Below are 20,835 nucleotides of genomic sequence, written 5' to 3'. Positions count from 1 at the left end.
TCATACCTCCGTCGTTCCTTCCCTCTCTCACTGCCTTCCTTCCTTTCTTCTTTCTTTTCTTTCTTTTTTTGGCTCTTAGTATTCTTCCTTTTTAACCAAGGGAAAAAATCCAAAATTGATGTTAATATTTTTTTCATGCCTTATTATCTCTCTTTAGCAAGGAGGAGCTTCATTAGAAAGGCCGGTTTAGCAACAGCAGCAACAATGGAACAAAGAAGGTACTTTCTATGGGCACAGGAAGGCAGAGGCTCTCAGAGTCCAAATACATGGGATTCCAAGTTCCATATATTTGAATACTGTCAGTTTCCTAGGCTGTGATTTCCCTGTGTTTCTTATTAATAGGATTATTTGAAATATTAGTGCTCCCCAAGTGCATGAGTTTAATAGCTTAGATAATTCCATGATCAGATCATACATTCCCATAAACTTCTTAAATAAGTGTCTATAATTGTAAAGCACTGAAGTATTAAGGCTCAGAATTTAATTAGATAATTGTCTAGAGAAGAGTTACTTTTCAGACAGTAGTGCATGCCGAATTCATGGTACACTGAATTACATCTTAGTTAAAATAGATATTTATCATAAAGAAGGTCTTGTCTACAAGACTAGTAGAAACATAAACTAAAGTGAATACATATAACTCTAGAGACATGCAAGACTGCTCTTCTGCAGAGCATTGACTTTGGAGGACAGACGTCAACAGTCTCTGCAGCACATGTGTAACTGATTTGTTCCTTCTGTTAGACATGGTTTGAAAGATTTGTTCCTTTTTTTGTTTTGCTTTGCTTTTTAGAAAGAGCTTATTTTCATGAAGATTTATCTACTCTTATGTATAAAGGACAGTTCTATTTATGCCTGAATGAAAGTAAATGTAATTAAAGTTTCTGACCCCAAACATAAGACATAGTAAGGATGTTGGCAATTAAAGGAAATAGTTAATTTAGCTATTTATTAGTCTATTTAATGTGCAAGATTAATTCAAACAGTAAGAAAACTATATTAAAGGGTTTTTAAATGTTTGCTTCCATTATTTATTGTTTGACTTAAATATATATTTATATATGTATTATACTACTGGCTTTTCAGAGACAGCTTAAAATGCAATTGTTAAATAATGAATGGACTAATACTCTCACTTGCCTAGGAATAATATATAAGGAAAACCTGATTTAAATGGTTAAAACTATGATTTAGCATCACTTGGAATAAAGGAAAAAATAACTTTGTCTGATATGGGACATGTCATATACGAAATGATAATTCTTAACCATAAATTTTCTGATAATAAAGATTTCATGAAATCTAGACTGAATTATATTTTGGAACACTAATTTTTTTCTTCAGGAATATTTTCAAATTAATGGTATCCAAGTGCATTCCATATTTATTTAGTTGACTATTTTTGAGAAATGATTTCTAAGAAGGAAATATAAAAATAAAATGCATAACCAGTAAGTCTGGAGAAATATAATAAATTCTACCTGAGTATTGCAAATAATTAATACACAATACAATTTCCATTTGTCTTTTAATTACTTAATTAGAATATAGTTGATATAGTTGCCAATGAATGGATAAATAATTATGACAGATTACAGAATAAATCTATGGAGATATGTAAGAACTTTCACAAAGTGGCAGTATGATCAAAAGACTAGGAGTTCTGGAGCTAGAAAGATGGGATTGAGTGTGAGCTCTGCAACTGGGAAGAGGAACCCTTATTTAAGTTAGTTAGCACCTTCGTAAAATATATCACTGACTAAGGAACAAGGATTTTGACAGGTTTAAATTGACAGACTTCTCATAAAAGAGGCTCTATTCGACTACTCAACAAAAGTTTGTTTGTCTACTAAAATCCCCTTCTGAAATAGGTGCTAAAAAAGAGGTAGGGAATAAATAGTAAAGGGAGTGATCAGAGACATAATCCAACACCAAAAATCTATGGTTCAGATACAAATTTTTTATAGTCCAAATGTATAAACAGTGATGTATGCAGTGGAATGCTATGTAGTTGGGAAAATAAACCAGGTACTATCCTACTATTGAATAATATGGATATGTGGCACAAACCTACTGGTGAGTAAAAGAAGCCATACACAAAACAGTATACACTGTATGAAAAATATATATATACATATTTTAAAAACTGAACTAAAATGATGTAGGTTGTTAACAGCTTGAACTGTGACTGGAGGTATATACTGACTGGAAAGGAACACAATAATGTTTTGCTTCTTGATTTGGGTGATAGTCACAGAGATATGCTCAGCTGTAAAACTTCATCAGACTATCCTCACCGCATGTGCATACAATTTAAGTATGAATAGTCTGGACTTACCTGGTGACTCAGAAGGTAAAAATCTGCCTGCAATGCAGGAGACCCCGGTTTGATCCCTGGGTCAGGAAGATCCCCTGGAGAAGGAAATGGCAACCTGTTCCAGTATTCTTGCCTGGAGAATTCCATGGGCAAAGGAGTAGTGGGCTATAGTCCATGGGGTCACAAAGAGTCAGACATGACTGAGGGACTAACACTTTCATTTTCAATTTGAATATAAACTCACCTACTTTCCTCCAAATTCCATACATTCCCCACTAAGCCATACCTAATTATAATATGGCAGAGTAAACATTAAGCATCAACCTTTAAGAGTAAATGATGCCAGAACAATGGCCAGCATCAGAAAGGAACAACTGAACGTTAAATCCAGGATTACATTATTTAGAAATACTAAAGAGAAAATGGCAAATTATCTTTCCTAAATGATTGTTTCTCTAAATCACTGCCATATACATGGTTAAGCTCTGGCTACTTAGGTCTTTTCCCAAGTAGAGCTCTTGAATTTGAAGGAATCAGTTCCCCCTGAATCTTGAGCTTTATCAGAATCACCTAGACGGCTTGTTACCCCAAGATCTTGGGTCTAATACCCACAATTTCTGCTTCAGTGGGCCTGGGAAGAGCCCAGTAATTTGCACTGTTAATAATTCTCAGGAGGTTCTGGTGCTGTTATTATGGGACTATATATTGAGAACTAGTGTTCCTGGAAAAAAAAAAAAAGAATGAATCTTGAGTCATATGCAAATTTGGGAATCTCCTTCATTTTTGTATGTATTTTCATTAATAAAATAATATCAACTATTGTAAAGAGAAATGGTAAGGAATGAAGATATATAGGCACAGATTTTGGCACCGAGTAGGCACAGTACAAAAAAGCAGGTATTTTAATCTTTATTTCTTGTCTTTCCTTTGTTAGAAAACTGAAAAGTCTTCTTTAATAGGTGGAAGACACCAGTTCAGTTAAATTCAGTGGTTTATAAGCCTGGCTGACTTGACAATCTCCTGAAGAGTTTTAAAATTCCAATGTTTAGGCTTTATGTCAAGACAATTAAATCAGGATTTCTGCAGGATAGAACTTAACCATCAATAATGTTTAAAACTCTCCAGGTGATTCTGATGTATAGCCAAGATTGATAATCATGGTTTTAGTTTCACAAACACTTGACTGTTTACTATGTGCCATTCACTTTGGAAAACTCTATGGGCATTAAAATGAATGAAGCAAAATTCTTGACTTTAAGGGTCTTATAGTTTAGTCAAGGGCACATACACATAATGGATATGTTCAATGAAATGACAGAAATATTAGATGTGAGTATATACCAGAAGCCATAAAGGCGTAGAGAAGTGCAACAAACCCTTGCCCAGCACTTTAAGGAAAAGTTTACTTGAGGTTCTGGCTTATTAATTCATAAATTATGTTTCTATTCACTCATTTTTTTTTCTCGAGTAACAGTGTGTCAAGTATTGTGTTAGATACAATTATGATTCTCAGTCACTCAGTCGTGTCTGACCCTTTGTGACCCCATAGACTGTAGCCCACCAGGCTCCCCATCCATGGGATTTCCCAGGCAAGAACACTGGAGCGGGTTGCCATTTCCTTCTCCAGGGGATCTTCCTGACCCAGGGGTCAAACCAGAGTCTTCTGCATTGAAGGCAGATTCTTTACCACTGAGCCACCTGGGAAACCCCTTAGACACAATTATAATTGTGACAAATTCTACAAAAGAGAGGAAGATTATCATGAAAACTAAGATCATGGCATCTGGTTCCGTCACTTCATGGCAAAAAGATGGGGAAACAATGAAAACAGTGACAGACTTTATTTGTGTGGGGGGCCTCCAAAATCACTGCAGATGGTGACTGCAGCCATGAAATTAAAAGACACTTGCTCCTTGGAAGAAAAGTTATGACCAAACTAGACAGCATGTTAAAAAGCAGAGCCATGTTTTGCCAACAAAGGTCCATCTCGTCAAAGTTATAGTTTTTCCAGTAGTCATGTATGGATGTGGGAGTTGGACTATAAAGAAAGCTGAGCACCAAAGAATTGATGCTTTTGAACTGTGGTGTTGGAGAAGACTCTTGAGAGTCCCTTGAACAGCAGGGAGATCTAACCAGTCCATCCTAACAGAAATCAGTCCTGAATATTCATTGGAAGGACTGATGTTGAAGCTGAAACTCCAATACTTTGGCCACCTGATGCAAAGAACTGACTCATTTGAAAAGATCCTGATGCTAGGAAAGATTGAAGGTGGGAGGAGAAGGGGATGACAGAGGATAAGATGGTTTGATGGCATCACCTACTCAATGAACATGAGTTTGAGTAAGCTCTGGGAGTTGGTGATGAACAGGGAAGCCTGGCGTGCTGCAGTCCATGGGGTTGCAAAGAGTCAGACATGACTGAGCGACTGAACTGAACTGACGAAATCAGAGAAGTTCTAGAACAGCCTGTATGTTTAAGGCATGCATGCTTGAGTGGGCATCTAAAGAATAAGTAGAAATTATCAATATGAAGAAAAGGGACAGGAGCTTGTTTCAAGCAGAAGGTAGTAAAAGCTCCATAATGGGAGGGAGCATGGTGATTTGAAGAACTAAAGGAAATCCAGAAGTGCTGAGAGCAAGGGGTAGGGGGGGAGTAGGTTGTGGAAGATGAGGTTGAAATAGCAGGCAGGACCTTGTGGACTGTGTTATGACTTCTTTATCCCAAAAGCCTTAGGAAGATTTTAAACAGAGAATGGCAATCAGTTTTGTTTGTTTGTTTGTTTTGTTTTTAGGATCAGTTTAGCTTGAATGTAGGAAATCAATTCAAAGGAAGAAAAGGGACTTCCTTAATGGCCCGTTGGTTAAGACTCCATGCTTTCACGGCACACAGAATGGGCCGGTCCTTGGTCAGGGCAACTAGGATCCTGCATGCAGTGTGGCATGGCCAAAAAATAGGAAAAAAAAACAAGACAAAAACAAGGAAGAAGAGTGATTGAAAGAAAACCTGCTAAGGCTATGACATTCCTTCCAACAAGAGATGATGTAAGCATATTATTCACCCATTTCTTTTAATTGAAATATATTCCATATATCATTGTGTAAGTCTAATGAGTACATGTTAATTTATATATTGTAATATGACTGCCATTGTAGCAATAATTAGCACCTCTATCACATTACATAATTACACTTTCTTTTTTAGTCCTTGGGATAATTAAGTTTTAGTCTCTTAGCAAGTTTGATAATTATCATATAATATTACTGTCTATATGTGCATTATAATCTCTAGGGTTTACTTGCTACTCCTTGTAAAGTTATCTCCTAAAATAACATCTTTCCTGCTCCCCCATCTGCCATTCCCTGGTAAATATCACTGTATTCTGTTTTCACAAGGTAGCATTATTTAAATTCTACATTTAAGTGATACCATTTGTCTTTCTCTATTTGTCTTTCAGTATTTGTCTTTCTCTCCAGGCTATTCATTCTTCTGTACCCCATCCTTCAGACAAGGACACAGACGTGAGAAACCAGGCAGGAAAGCTCTTGCTGAGTTACTGTAGAGTAATCAGTGTTCATAATGATTGCCATGAGCCAAGGAGAAAAGCATTTAGTGAGTTCTCTTTCTTTGGTCTAATAACATAGAAAATATACCATTTATCTCAACTACTGCTGCATTCCAAAAATAGCACCAGATAAACTCAATAATCTGGATATATGAGATGAGACTTATTTTAACTTTATTTTCCCTTTTATTAGGCAAGTTTAGTATCTTCCTTTTCAAAAAAAAGAAAAAATGTCAAAGATTATCTGATTCATGCCCCTTTCTCCAGAATTTCAGGAATATTACCTAAAGATTTATAAGTTTGATTTGCTGTGGAGTCTGTTTACACGTAAATATGGTCACTAACTGTGATGTCTACAGGGGTCAGATAGTTCCTGCAAGATGTGACAAGCAGTCTGGGAAAGAAAACAATCGAACAATCTGAAAGATTCCCTGCCATCACTAAAGCACTCCAGCAGAGGCACTGAGGCTTAAGTTCTACCATCACCAGCAGACTTCTCCTTTGGAAAGGGGCAAAGGGGATAACCATCACCCTTATACACTAAAGGATCATAGGATCACTCCAATGTGCCTGTGCAGAGGGCAATCTTTTCAGAAAATCAGGCTCTGCCTCCCTACAATAAGACTCATCTTCCTCTTACCCCACTATCTACTTCTTTTTCCAATAAATTGGTGTAATATATATCTTAGAGCCTCTACCACACTGTAAAATTCTTACAGCCAAACAGCATTCATCCTGATGTGCCTACAGATTACTACAGACAATGAGAACAGAACATTTTCAAATTTTATGGTGCAAAATAATGACCTAGGAACCATGTTACATGTCCAAACCATAAGAAACATTCATCTGGTCAGAAAAATAAAAGTGACTTCTTACTTTGTTGAAATTACCTTTTTGATATTGTGGAAGACAAATAATGGGTTGGCTCAAAAGTTTGTTTGAGTTTTTCCATAAGATGTTAGGAAAAACCCAAACAAACTTCTTGGCCAAGCCAATAATGGTGGAACTAGTATTCATATTATCATATTTGAGTTAATTAACAGTCATGCATCTCAAGAGAAAAGATTTATCTCAAGTTCAGTAAAAATTGACATTGATACAAAAATGATTATTATTTTTGCTTCTTTGCAAAGACTAAAAAATTATTGGTTTAAATTTACATGATTTATTTACTATGCAACTCTTGATGCAGATTCTTAAAAAAAGTCCATAACCCTATATTATTAATCATAGTTGCTTTGTGACTATGGATAATTATAGTCTGTTAAAATAGTACAAGTTAACATGAAAAAAGTCTAAGAAAGAATCATACTCTTCATAGCTTAGATGCCAACTTAAGCTCTGAATAAAGCATTTCAAAGTCAGTAACCTAGTGTTTCAAAGCATGACACACAGAGGAACTCAGTAGTTGACTGAGAACATACTTTCTAAATTTGGCCTACACTCAATTATTGACATTTGGGCCCAACTGAGGACATCCGTAGAGAAGGAAATCTAAATTAGCTCTCCCCTTTAGGACCCCCTGACTCCAAACTAACAATGCTGCATCCTGTACATACAGTGACTCTCACAAAATCCTGGAGGCAGGATTGTCAACATGTGAGGTTTTTCTCTACACCAGGAAATTTTTCAGGATGGTAAATTTGAGAAGAATTAAAAAGCAAAGATATTACTTTGCCGACAAAGGTCCATCTAGTCAGAGCTATGGTTTTTCCAGTAGTCATGTATGGATGTAAGAGTTGGACTATAAAGAAAGCTGAGTGCCAAAGAATTGATGCTTTTGAACTGTGGTGCTGGAGAAGACTCTTAAGAGTCCCTTGGACTGCAAGGATATACAACCAGTCTATCCTAAACAACATCTGCCCTGAATATTCTTTGGAAGGACTGATGCTGAAGATGAAACTCCAACAATTTTGCCACATGATGCAAAGAACTGACTCACTGGAAAAGACCCTGATGCTGGGAAAGATTAAAGGCAAGAGGAGAAGGGGACGACAGAGGATGAGATGGTTGGATGGTATCACTGACTCAATGGACATGAGTTTGAGTAAGCTCCAGGAGTTGGTGATGGACAGGGAAGCCTGGCATGCTGTAGTCCATGGGGTCGCAACTCAGTCAGACACGACTGAGTGACTGAACTGAACTGAGAAATATTCGTATTTTCCCCTTCTTCCATATTGTCATGGGAAAACTGAAGACATGTGTGGCGCTCATGATAGTTTATTGTGTTGGGTGGTCTTCTCATAATACATTGAAAATGTCTCTGTGGAGTTTTCCATTTGGGGAAGATTGGTTTTGATTACATTCACTCATAAGAAAGATAAGTCTTTCTATTATTAATATCATTATAAGGAGAGGATTTTGATCACTTGTCACCATAAACAGTTGCAAGTAAAACAGAATGAATGTTTACACACAAAATGTATACAAATAGAAAAAATATAATTACATATTTAACATATTGGTGAGCAGATCTCTAAGTCTACAAAAAAAAGTCAAGATAACAAAGTGAAAAATAAATTTGATCACAAAATTCAATATTTCTTCGTCAAAAAATAATTAAAGCCAAAAAATTGATGATATATTTAAGTAAATGGTAATAAAATTAATAATTGAATTATACACAAGGAAGTTTAAACAATACTAAGACTACAAAAGATAAAAAAATGGAGTAAATAAACATGTTATTCACAATAAAACTAAAGAAAAAACCCTGAGAATAATAGTTAAATTGTTACTTAAATACATACTAAAATATATGTGTATATTTATAGTGTTTATATGGGTACAAATAAATGGATATATATTGAGTATACTTACTTTTATATATGATTATATAAATATATGTAAGAGACTACAGTCACAAGAAACATGCCTCGGGAGATGGATTTGCTTGAGTAAAATGCTAGACCGTAACAGATAAAATTTGGGGGCTTGAGTATACTCGTGTGTAGTGTAGAGTAAGGGAGTTAGAGAAGGCTAGGTTCGGAAAAGAACAAGACTTTACAGGGACGGATCACCTTTAATGAGGCGAGAAGGGAAAGCAGTCAGATTAGTTAGCTGCTGCGCTAACCCAAGAAAAGAGTAAGTATACATAGGCATATATGTGGAAATCCACTGTCTTAAGGGGGCCTGTTCTCCTCCAAGGTTGTTTGGAGTAGTTATCTCTTAAACGTCTGGGGCAAGGAATTCTGGAGATCAGCCAGAGGCTGGACTGGCTGGGAGCTGGGCATAATCAACCTAAATGTCCATTTTTTTTCTTCGGGTGAGAGAGTTCTTTGCGTTGCATACAGTGGCGTGGAGGCCCTGGAGGGGAGTTTTCACTCCAGGCTATTTTGAGCCCTGTAACTTTCCTTTATGTAGGATGAATATGAAATATTTGGGGACTATGTTAACCAGCCTCTAAGTTGGTCTCCCCAAGTCCTCACCATCTGGTAGTCCCTCCAGCACTGAATTAGACCTGACTCATGTGACCAAAAAAATAAATAAATAAAGTGAAAGTAACAGATATTTCCATCTTTATCTTCTGCCTACTCACCCTGGGATGATCCCAGTATCACGTCATGGGGACACTCAAGTTGCACTGAAGCGAGTTTCATGTGGAGAAATCTGTGGCCTCATGCCATCAGCAAGCACCGGTTAACCACGCTCTACCTTGGCTGTATACCTTCCAGCCTCAGTCAAGCCATCAGATGATTGCAGCCCCAGCTGATACCTGACTGCAACATCATTAAAGCAAGAACCAACCACCTAAGCCAATCCCCAGTTCCTTATACACAGACTGTGAAAAAAGTTTTTTTTTCCCCAAAGTCACTAAGTTTCAGGTAATTTATTGCATAGTAAAATAAAACTGATACAGATGGTGTGTATGTATGTGTGATGTGTGTGTGTATGTGTGGGTGTAAATGCATCTAATTAGTAGTTAGGCTGTATATAATCTATGAATTTAATAATTACTCTTTCTTTAAGATAAAGTTCTTTGTTACTAAAGATGGTAATATAGCAGATTATGCATTGCCTAAGTGCAGTATACATCACACAACCATTTGGAAAACATTTTTTCAATATATAACAAGACCCTTAAAATATTTTATACCTGAATCCCTATTTCAAACAATAAAAAATAATTATTTGAAATATATCAGCCACTTAAATATAAGGAATAAAACTATAAAACTCTCAGAAGAAATCCTAAAGTTAAAATTTCATGACCTTGAATTTGGCAATGTATTCTTTAACATAGTAACAAAAAGCATGTGTAATAAGAGAAAAAAATAGATAAATCATACTTCATCAGAATTTTTAAAATGTATGCACCAAAGGACATTATCAAAAAAGTGAAAAGACAATATACCAAGTAGAAGAAAATATTTGCAAGCCTTATGTTTGATGATGATCTGCCATCTGAAATGTCTGAATAGCTCTCAAACTCAACTACAATAAGAAAAAAAAAAAGGTAACAGACATGAACAGGCATTTCTCCAAAGAAGAAACCACAAAAGGCAACAAGCATATTAAAATACACTTAACATCATTAGTCTAATTATGGAGGTTTACACCTAAACTGCAAAGAGATACCAATTAGGATAGCTATTATAAGAAGAATGGAAAATAACAGCAACTGGTGAGGATTCAGACTGGTATATTTACACGTTGCCAGTATGAATGTAAAATGGTGCAGCAATTTTAGAAAGTTGTTAAGCGGTTTCTCAAAAAGATAAACAGAGTTATCATATTACCTAGTGATTCTATACCTCAATATATTTACCTCTAAAGATAAAAATAAGTAATCAAACAACTTCTTGTGCACAAATGTTCACAGCAGCAATATTAATAATGGTCAAAAGGTAGGGGGGGAAAAGCCAAATAACCTTCCATGGATGAATGGATAAACAAACATGGTACATACATATAATGAAATAGTATTCAACCATAAAAAGGAATGAAGTGTTAATATATATTATAATTCAGATAAACCTAAAAAAAATAAGTGGAAGAAACAAGATGAAAGGTCGTATACTCCATGATTCTATTCGTGTAAAATATCTAAAATAAGTGAATTCATAGGTAGAAATTAGATTCGTGATTATCAGAGAGTAGGGCAGGGAAGAATGAGGAATTACTGATTAATGGGAATAGGATTTTCTTTTGGGATGATTAAATTGTTTTGGAACCAAGTAGAGAGTGTCTGAACAGTACTGTGAATGTACTAAATACCCCTGAATTGTACATTTTAATATAGTTAATTTTGTTAACTATTGTGAATTTCAGTTCAGTTAAAATTTTGTTATATCTTTTCATTCACAAATTGCTTTTATAAAAATGGATCCCATAAAATATTAATTCAAGAAAAGGGGGATACACCCAAAAACAGTTTCAAAACTGCCTAAAACAATGCTTTATATGTGATAATTCCTGTTTCTCTACTTTTTTATATACAGGGAGATAAAAGGAATAAAACACACCAAAATAATTTGAGTGGATGTGTTTGGGTCGGTTCAAATTTATATGAACTTTTTCCCTGTTTCTGTTAATGGGCATTATCTGTGTGTGTACACACAATGACAGACACACCATGTAATCACAGCATTTAATTTCTTTAAAACCAATGACCCCAAATTGCCATCTCAGGGTACACCATGGTTTCTATTAAATTGTCTTTAATTTGGATTCAACAAAATTTATAGGTTTATTTTCTTTTCCTCACTAAATTGTCAGTCTCTGGGATAGTCTGAATTTACTGCTATACCTCAAAGACTTAATGTTGCTTCCAAGAAGCCTCATGTAGTCTGCCCACCTGGAATGTTTTTCTATTCATCCTTACCTATTTGACTCTCAGAGCCCAACCCATGCTTCCCTCTCTATCATGATTATCTTGCATGGATTTTTTCTGTTGTTTAATATCACCATGCCTATAACACACCCTTCAAGGCTCTATGTGGATATAGGTGTTTGAGTGGAATCACCTCTAACTGATTGTATGTTTCTTAAAGGAGAAGCTTCAATCTTGTGTGTGCCTATAGGTGCACATACCACACCCTGCAGAATTTATAGTCCAGGAGTTTGTACTTAATAGATGATGAATAAATAAGAATATATGAATGAAGTATAGAAGATTATGAAATTTCATTTGATCATTTTTTACTTATTAAATGAGCTTCCTCTCACTTCCAAAGACTATGTCAATAATATATTTTCATTCTTTCTGAAATTAAGCAAAAATATAAAAGGGGGTTATTAAGATTGATCTATAGGTATATTTTTGGTGTTAATTATATTTTCACATAATTCTGATATATTTTGCCCCAGTATCCAAAGTCAACCTAATTTTGCATATTACATTCCAGAATAGCTAAGTGTGACCCAGTTGATATACAGTTTAAGAAAATTTCCTAGCTATAGATATGAAATATTTTCTGCTATATATTTTCTATAAGTTTTATAAATTACAATTTTACATTTAAATCCATAATACATTTCGAGATTTTACATAATGTGAAAATTAAGTTAGTGTATTTATGGGGTTTTTGCTTGCTTGATTTGCCCATGGATATCCAGTTGCTTCAGGACCATTTGTTGAAAGTACTATCTTTCCGCTATTGAATTGCTTTTGCACTTCTGTCAAAAATCAGTTAGGCAGATTTGGATGTGTCTGTTTTTGAGTTCTATTTTCTGTTTCACTGATCTGTGTGTTTATCCTTCTGCTAGTTCTATATGTCTTAATTATGGTAGTTACTGAAAGCTATATAGCAGTCATTTTAATTAAAACTCTTTAGATAAATATTTTCAAAAACTTGGGGATACTGTATTATTTTTGCTTCTGAAACTTAAATGCTTTTCCTACATGGTTTTCAAAATCTCAATGAATAGAGAGAACACAGAACAAAAGTGAAGGAAAAGGGTCAAATTTTATAACAGAAAAAAATGTCTTTGATTACAATCTCCTTGCCTTTTGTAGTGTAAATTAATTATTACAAATAAGAAACATAAACTTGTCTAAAAATATAGCACATGTATATTTCAAAGACTAAAACCATCAAGGAGAGGGTTCTTTGAACTGTAAAAGGTCATGTGCTCAAAGGCTTTCAATGCATTATATGAAGCTTTCTGCTTTAAGTCTATAAACTTTTATTATCTGCCTTAAACCACACAAAACTTCCTTGAATAATTTCCAATCATTTATTTTCTAAAGAAACTAATCTGCTGAACTGCCTTCTCAACATTTACTTTGCTTTTTAACAGTGAGAATTACATCTAAGTACAAGATACTGCACAACCAGGCATATTACTCTAATTGTGCTATAGAGCTGACATGGGATAATGAAACGCTAATTGCAATTAGAACATTTTATTTATTCAGAATTAATCCCTTGCCTTATCCCACTTTCAGAATTTTCTACAACTGCAGTGTTGTGCTCAAACACCACCAAAGAATCCATTGACCATAAACTGAATTAATGTTTTCACCAGTCCCCTCCAACAGTACACAATGCAGCTCAGGGAATAGCTATTAGGAAATTCCTTAATCCACATATACTTATGACAATTAAGTAGATATTAAGGCTTATGTGAGAATATCAAAAGCCCCCATTTTTTGGATTTGCTGAGTTTGCCACACTCCCCACTAAAAGAGATGGCCTTGTATCTAGCCAGGACCTTGCAGATTGCTCCAGTAATTTACTAGCTAGGTATGAAAGAAAAGACAGTATCACCAACATTCTCTTGTGCCATCTTAGGTATCAATAATCACCAGTAGCTATTGGATATGCCAAATAACTCAAATTTCTAGTTGAGTATATGACAAGGAAAACTATGAACTGTTACTTGAGTGCACCACAAATAAAACATTTTTGCAAAGAAGTTAATTCCTTTACCTGTTTGACATCATACGCCAGAAGAACATATTTTAAATCTGGTGAAACTGAATGTCTTGATGCTTTGAAGGTTACCTGAAAGTAAAAATAAACAATTATTTTAAAACATTTAATAACAGGAAGATTAATAAGCATTTAGATATGTAAATATTAAAAATATCTCCATTATCCTCATAATACTGTAAAATAAGCATTCTCATTCACACTTTAAGTCTAAACGGTCATGCACACAGATGGACATAAAAACTTGGAAGAGCTTATATTAGACATTTCATTAAGAAAAATATTTGCCCCATATGTCCCCTACATTTTAACACTTATAGACTAAGTTAATATTTTCATTATAGAAACAAAAACAAAACATCATTGAACTTCTTAAAAGTAATCAAAATGCTTTTATATTTGCATGCTGGATTAATCAAAAGGAAAAGAAATAGTGGCATTCTGTGGTGTCATGATATTGTCTTTGCATTTTAGTTTTATCACTGGTTATATATTTATATTTTTGAAAAGACATATATTAAAGACAAAATCTCGTTAAAGAAAACTCCCAGAGTGAAGCAGATTTAGACAAATGTTTTAATTATCTTTCTTACCATATATATATACATATACATATATATATATATATATATATATATATGGCATATACAGCTTCCCTGGTGGCTTAGATGGTAAAGAATCCTCCTAGATGTGGGAGACCTGGGTTCAATCCCTGGATTGGGAAGATCCCTTGAAGAAGGGAATGGCTACCCACTCCAGTGTTCTTGTCTGGAGAATTCCATGGACAGAGGAGCCGGGCGGGCTACAGTCCATGGAGTCACAGAGTTGGACATGACTGAGTGACTTTCACTTTCAAGTACATACAAACTTGAAATGTGTTTATATCGTATATAAACAACTATGCTACAGATGTTCTATTTTGAGTCCTTCATTTTACCATTGAATAGATCTGATGTTGAAAAGAATTGAAAATAAGATGAAGGATAAATACATAGAGAGTGGAGAATTGATTTATTTGAAGTAGAGTTTATATGTAACTTCAAATCTAGAGAAGGCCAGGAAATTGAGTTGATGCATCAAAAGCCTACAAAATACAAATACAAAAAATAAACTATATATGGATTTTAAGCAAACTAATTTTTAATGGTTTTTGCAGAGAAATACATTATAAATAATTGTATACAGGGCAGTTTCCACAACATTTCTTCAAAAAAAAAAAAAAAGGATGAAGTCAAGGTTTTAGTATTTATAAATTTTCAAACATATTGGAAAGGATAGGAAACTCAGACTAACCAATATTTGGCAAACTGTCTGTGGTATAATAGAAATATATATTTGGCCTTTTTTCTTGGCTCCTGACACAGAGCTTCTAAAATGCTTGGGAGACTTCCCTGGTGGTCCAGTAGTTGACACTCCAGGTTTCCTCTGCAGTGGGCATGGGTTCAATCTCTTTGGAAAACTAAGAACCCACATAGCCTGCAGCACCACCAGATAAACAAATAATTGAAATCTCTTAAAAATGATTTAAACAGTAAAATTCTTGGAATTTCTTGAGTGATAGGTCTTTTGTTATTGATAACTAGCCCACTTTGACCATATATGATAGAAGTTAATGAGATGACTCCAGATGTAGGGGTGAGGGGAGGGTGACTAGATAGCTTCTGGATGGGGACCAGAAGAACCACCCACCTGATTAGAGGGGTAGCACTTTGAACCCTACTTGGAGGTCAGGGAGGGGGGTGGCACTGGAGATGAAGTTTAATCACGTTGCCAGCAATGTAACCAACCAGTCCTAGCTAACAAAATCTCACTGAAAGCCTCTGAAAGATGAGATTTGTAGACGCTTCCTTGATGATAAACAGTAGCAGGAGAGGGAGTGTCTCAACTCTGAGACAGAGACTGTGCTTAGGACCCTTCTTCATTTACCCTATTTACCTCTTCATCTGGCTTTTCATTTGTATTCTTTATAACAAACAAGTGATCATAACTATGCTCTTTCTGTATCATTCTATCAAATTATCAAATTGGGGGTAGTCACTGTCTTTAGCCTGTGGGTTTCTCACTAATTCTGGGTAATTAGCATCAGAAAGAATTGGATTGTAAGTCTGTGCTGTGCTTAGCCACTCAGTGGGGTCTGACTCCGCAACACTTTGGACTGCAGCCGCCAGGCTCCTCTGTCCATGGGATTCTCCAGGCAAGAATACTAGAGTGGGTTGCCATTTCCTCCTCCAGGGGATCTTCCTATCCCAGAGATCCAGCCCATATCTCCTTGGTCTCCTGCACGGCAGGCTGATTCTTTAGCTGCTGAGCCATGGGGAAGCACCCCCTTACACACACACCCAAAGAATTGTTGAAATAACATGGTTTTTTTTTCATTTCTTAGCTAGATATGCAAGAGAATGGAGTGCTCTGGGAGAAAATACTTTTACATGGTAATGTTAATGTAGAAGAGGCGTTGCTTATATTCATCCATCTTATACCATCCACTTTACAAGAAGGACAGAATAATCATTGGTAATAACTCATCTGAAGAAATTTGCTTTTCATTTTTTCAAAAATCCATTTCAATAACAATGAAAATAACAACAAACTACAATCACAACAGTGGAGCTACCATCACAGTTAGTAGAGCTATCAGGTATCATATTATAAGCTCTGAAATTGCTTTGAACTCTGTAGTTCTCAACACTCCTCCCATGATAAAGCTGTAAGGTAGGTATTCTCATTCTAATTTTTTCACTAACTTAGTGCATATAGAAACGATGGATATTAGCCTGTATGGAATTCAGAGTCACAGAGAGAACTCTGCACACAGAGAATGCAGTATTAGGAGGTGCATTGTTACACAGATGAGGAGGTTCATTGTTATTTAAAAACTGGATAAAGGGCAATACCCATCATTCCAGTCCAATGGGAATAAGAAAATTCTAATAATAACAATTCTTAAACCTTTGTTAAGGTCGCAGAGAAGTATACACCATGAAAGAATGAAGGAGGAACCCCTTCCACAAGCCCTGCACCAACAGGAGGCTCTTTTTTGTTTTCATTCCTTCTTTCTTTCCTTTCTCTCACCCTCCTTCCCTCCCTTCCTTCACCCCTCCCTCTCTCCCTTTTTTCCTTCTTTCCTTCCTTCCTCCTTCTTTCCCTCGTTCCTCCTTTCTCTCTCTTTTTTTAGAGAGCTACACTGTCTGAAGTCTGAATTAAAGAAAATCTCACCTCCCTTGTCCCCATCCACTCTCACATGATGTTGCTCACACAAATTAACTTCACACGTTCACAGGTGCATCTGAGCCTCTGGTAACAACATTTTAGTATCTTTTACAGTTCCTACAATTATCTAGTCTGGCACTTTATTAATTATCACTATACTGCCTCCAAGTTTATGCAGCATACAACCTGGGAAACATTCCAAATACCTTTTCAGAGACCCAAGCTGTAGAAACTTCTCTAAATTTAGAGAGCTGTGCACAGGTGGTGCTGCAAAAGACTTGCTGATGATACACATATAAGACAGACATTCTTGCTGCTTAGCCAAGGGACATGGGGATCTCAGGAAAATCCCTCTTAGCATAAGCCATTTATGTTATCATCTGTTGCATCTGGGAGATTAATTCTTTGTAGCAGACCCCAGAGACCCCTTGGTGTACATTGAACCTAATTACAGATATTAATATAGTTCCAGTTGACTCTCAACTTGATAAGGCCTCAAATTAGCATTTTGGGGAGTTTATTATTGCCAATAATGCTATTTTGTTAACTATACATTTAATCACTTCATCACTACTGCAATAAAAGGATGCAGAAATATTTTCTACATGTGCTTATTGGTATTATTCAGCAGTGATGCTTACTAATGCATTTTTGAACAAAGAGCATTAAAATGCATGAACTCTGCCATCTAGGAACATTCAGTTAAAGCCATGCCAGGTGAGAGAAACAGAAAAACAGATATGCCAGTTGTCAACTTAACAACAATGAAAACAAGACATCTGATCAAGTTGAGAAACCAATGCATGGTTTCAGGCAGCCTGGGACGATTCTGTAGTACCTCATTCTGTATATCATTCAACTGTACCAAAGCTAACTTACTGAAAGTTCAGAATAAGATGAGCATCATGGTAAACACTGAAGGTGCTACAAAGTTGAAAAACAAAGTCATTAGAAATTTTCCCATCTCACACTGGGCAGGATAAGACAAGAACTGTGTTTTTCCATGATAGAGCAGGAATCCAAAATCCAAATGACTTAAAAGACTGGGTGTGTCGTGATAGAAAAGGGATGTCTGAGTACACCGAGGCCAAATGGACTAGTGGGCAAGTAGCCCCTGGACTAGGTTATCTAAAGGGGCAGTAGCCCCTTGGTTTCAAATAACCAGTATCATTTAAGAAATTCTATACAGTAGTTCTAATATAATTTACAGCCATGATTTAAAAATTACAGCCCAGTATTTTGAAATACATACGGCTACCCGGTTCTGCCTAGGGGCTGCTAGTTTGCTAAATTTTGGTAAAGCAATAATAATGATAAGGTGAGGCAGGGGCTGGGGGGACAATGCTGGGAGAGTTACAGAAAAGAATGGTATATACTTCGTATACTTGGTGGTAAAGTCAGTGAAAACTGCATGATCCAGTGTTTTCCAGTTATATGAAACTGCATATTGCAGTATGAGAATAATCTTCAAAAATATACACAAAGTTTTAAAAGAGGTGTGGCCAGCCCCATGGATTAGTGCTAATGTTATGCATGTATTATTACCAACATGAACATGGCAGAGCTAATTACTGTTTTCATGAATGGTGAAATTTAAAGCCAAGGAAGCAATAAAGTCAGATTTGAATTTAGAATAATTCCTCTGACAACTGGGTGGAAAAGAAAGTGAGTTGGTTCTAATGATATCTTGAGGTCAATTAGATCTGGTAAGAGGTTCTCATTGTCATCCAGATGAGCAATTGTCAAGAAGTTTAGGAAGAGCCAAGGGCATAGAAAGGAGGGGACATATGCAAGGGAGATGGTTGATAAAAACAAAATAATTTAATGACTATATTTGAAAACCAAGAAAAGAAACTGTACAAAACAAATATGGGTTTTCACATTTTTAATCCATGGGTTAATGTTGCTACTGCAACCTCAGTTGGGGAAAAGCAAAAAACAGGCATATTTTGAGGAAAATTTTAGACATATCAATTTTAGATAATGCTGTGATTATAATCCCTGTGGACACCTAATAGGGGATGTTTAAGATTTTTGTGCAGAAGTCTGAAATTTAAATGAAATATGTGGGACTTTATGGAGTATTACATAAAAGGTTACATCCAATGCAATATTAATTCCTAAATAAAAGGAAAAAATTCTCAAACAACATGTTCTACCATGGGTGGATCAGAAACAGTACAGTTATTTTGAGTAATGTTTACTATTACCTTTATTCTTTGAATGTGTTTTCTTTATCATTGTATTATTGTTCAGTCTGTCCTACCTGCTGTAACAGCCTCACCTCTCCCTGCTCCTTATTTGAGTTGTATTTCTCTCACAGATCATTCTAATTCTCTCCCTTTAAGCCTTTTCTGTCCTTTTCAGCACAAGTGGTTCATCTGAGTCAATGTATATAATTACATGTGCAGTCCATCTCATCATTGATCACTGTTTCTGATTGCTCTTCTGGGTTGTTTGGAATCTCAATTTACATCTATTGCCACAGTAATGCCCCCATTAAGAGGCTCCATTGCAATGATTCATTCTTGTCAGAAACATTATAACTGGAGGTAGAAATAGATAATGATGGTACTCCAAGTTGTCAGATATTGAATAGCATGGCAAGAAATCATTAAACACAAACTTAAATGTCAGAAGTGCCAGAAAATATAAAATATGCATTTGTATGACTTAAGGATGAGAAAAGATTGAGCAAGAGGAGAGGAATCAGAGACTGAATTAAAAATAAAACAAAAGTTGGTAAGAAAACTTGGGTACTTTAAAATTGAGAAATGTCAGATGCATAAGAACTGTACAGTTTAGGTGAATAGTGAATATTATTCTAGATCTTGTAACATGCTGGTGAGATATATGTACATATATACACATATATCCACACATATAAACATATATATGTACACATATATACATATATATATATATGTATATGTTATGTGCTAAGTTGCTTCAGTAGTGTCCGACTTTTTGTGACCCTATAGACTGTAGCCTGCCAGGCTTCTCTGTCCATGGGATTCTCCAGGCAACAACACTGGAGTGGGTTGCCAGGCCCTCCTTCGGGGGATTTTTCCGACCCAGGGATCAAACCTGTGTCTCTTACGTCTCTCCTTCATTGACAAGTGGGTTCTGAAACCAACAGTGCCACCTGGGAAGTCTGAATATATGCATAGGCATTTCTATTTAACAATAGCAAAAATACTGATCTAAAAACTTGAGCTGGAGAATCCACTAAGTCTTAGAGTGTAAGAGAGTACATTTTCAACAAATATAGAATGATGAATATAAGAAAACAGGTCTCTGAGAACCATGTGGTCTTTTTTTATTTTCTGCTCTCTTCACTTCATCCAACCAAAATGACTACACACACATAAACACAAACGCCCCTTAGGTTAAATTATTTGGCTATAATGTCCCTCATTATCTAACTTCATTTTAAGCTGATAATTTTGATAACTGACAAAAATGCTTTGAAAAGTCATCTCTTATTCCACATTACATATACAAATGCTTTGAAAATGCTTCTTTTGCAATGTAGTCTATAAGTGATTGTGAAATGAGCATAAGGAAAGATTTCAAAAAGCCAGTTGAACTTAAGTGAATGGCAGGAGAGAAATGGTTACTATGTCATTGATAAAAAGGGAAAGAGGATTGAGAGAAGGCAGAAAAGAATACAAACCAAATTGCAGTCTATTATGTGATACCAAAGATGGGCTCTCTTTCTCTGCCTAACTTCAAATAAAAGGAACAAAGAAGAGGCAAAGAGATTACCTTCTATCTTGCAGATCTAAATAAAAACATGATTGTTTGTTACCACCACAACTGTGCTTATATGCAAAGATTCTAAAAATCAGACCATTATTGTATT

The 20,835-nt window shown here is 35.6% G+C and overlaps 1 protein-coding gene across 2 annotated transcripts in view; it reads right to left on the bottom strand.

The window, feature by feature from the left end:
- The window catches only part of DPP10 (dipeptidyl peptidase like 10), a 714,846-nt gene that overhangs the window by 321,850 nt on the left and 372,161 nt on the right, over positions 1-20,835 (bottom strand). For both annotated transcript variants that reach the window (XM_061135190.1, XM_061135191.1), the window contains exon 5: positions 13,758-13,832. In XM_061135190.1, coding sequence (XP_060991173.1) covers positions 13,758-13,832 — 75 coding nt within the window. The remainder of the gene's footprint in view (positions 1-13,757; positions 13,833-20,835) is intronic.

The sequence above is a fragment of the Dama dama genome, chromosome 33, assembly GCF_033118175.1.
Source record: "Dama dama isolate Ldn47 chromosome 33, ASM3311817v1, whole genome shotgun sequence".
NCBI lineage: Eukaryota > Metazoa > Chordata > Mammalia > Artiodactyla > Cervidae > Dama > Dama dama.
The sequence above is the reverse complement of the archived record's forward strand: the minus strand, read 5'-3'. Positions and strand labels throughout refer to the sequence as shown.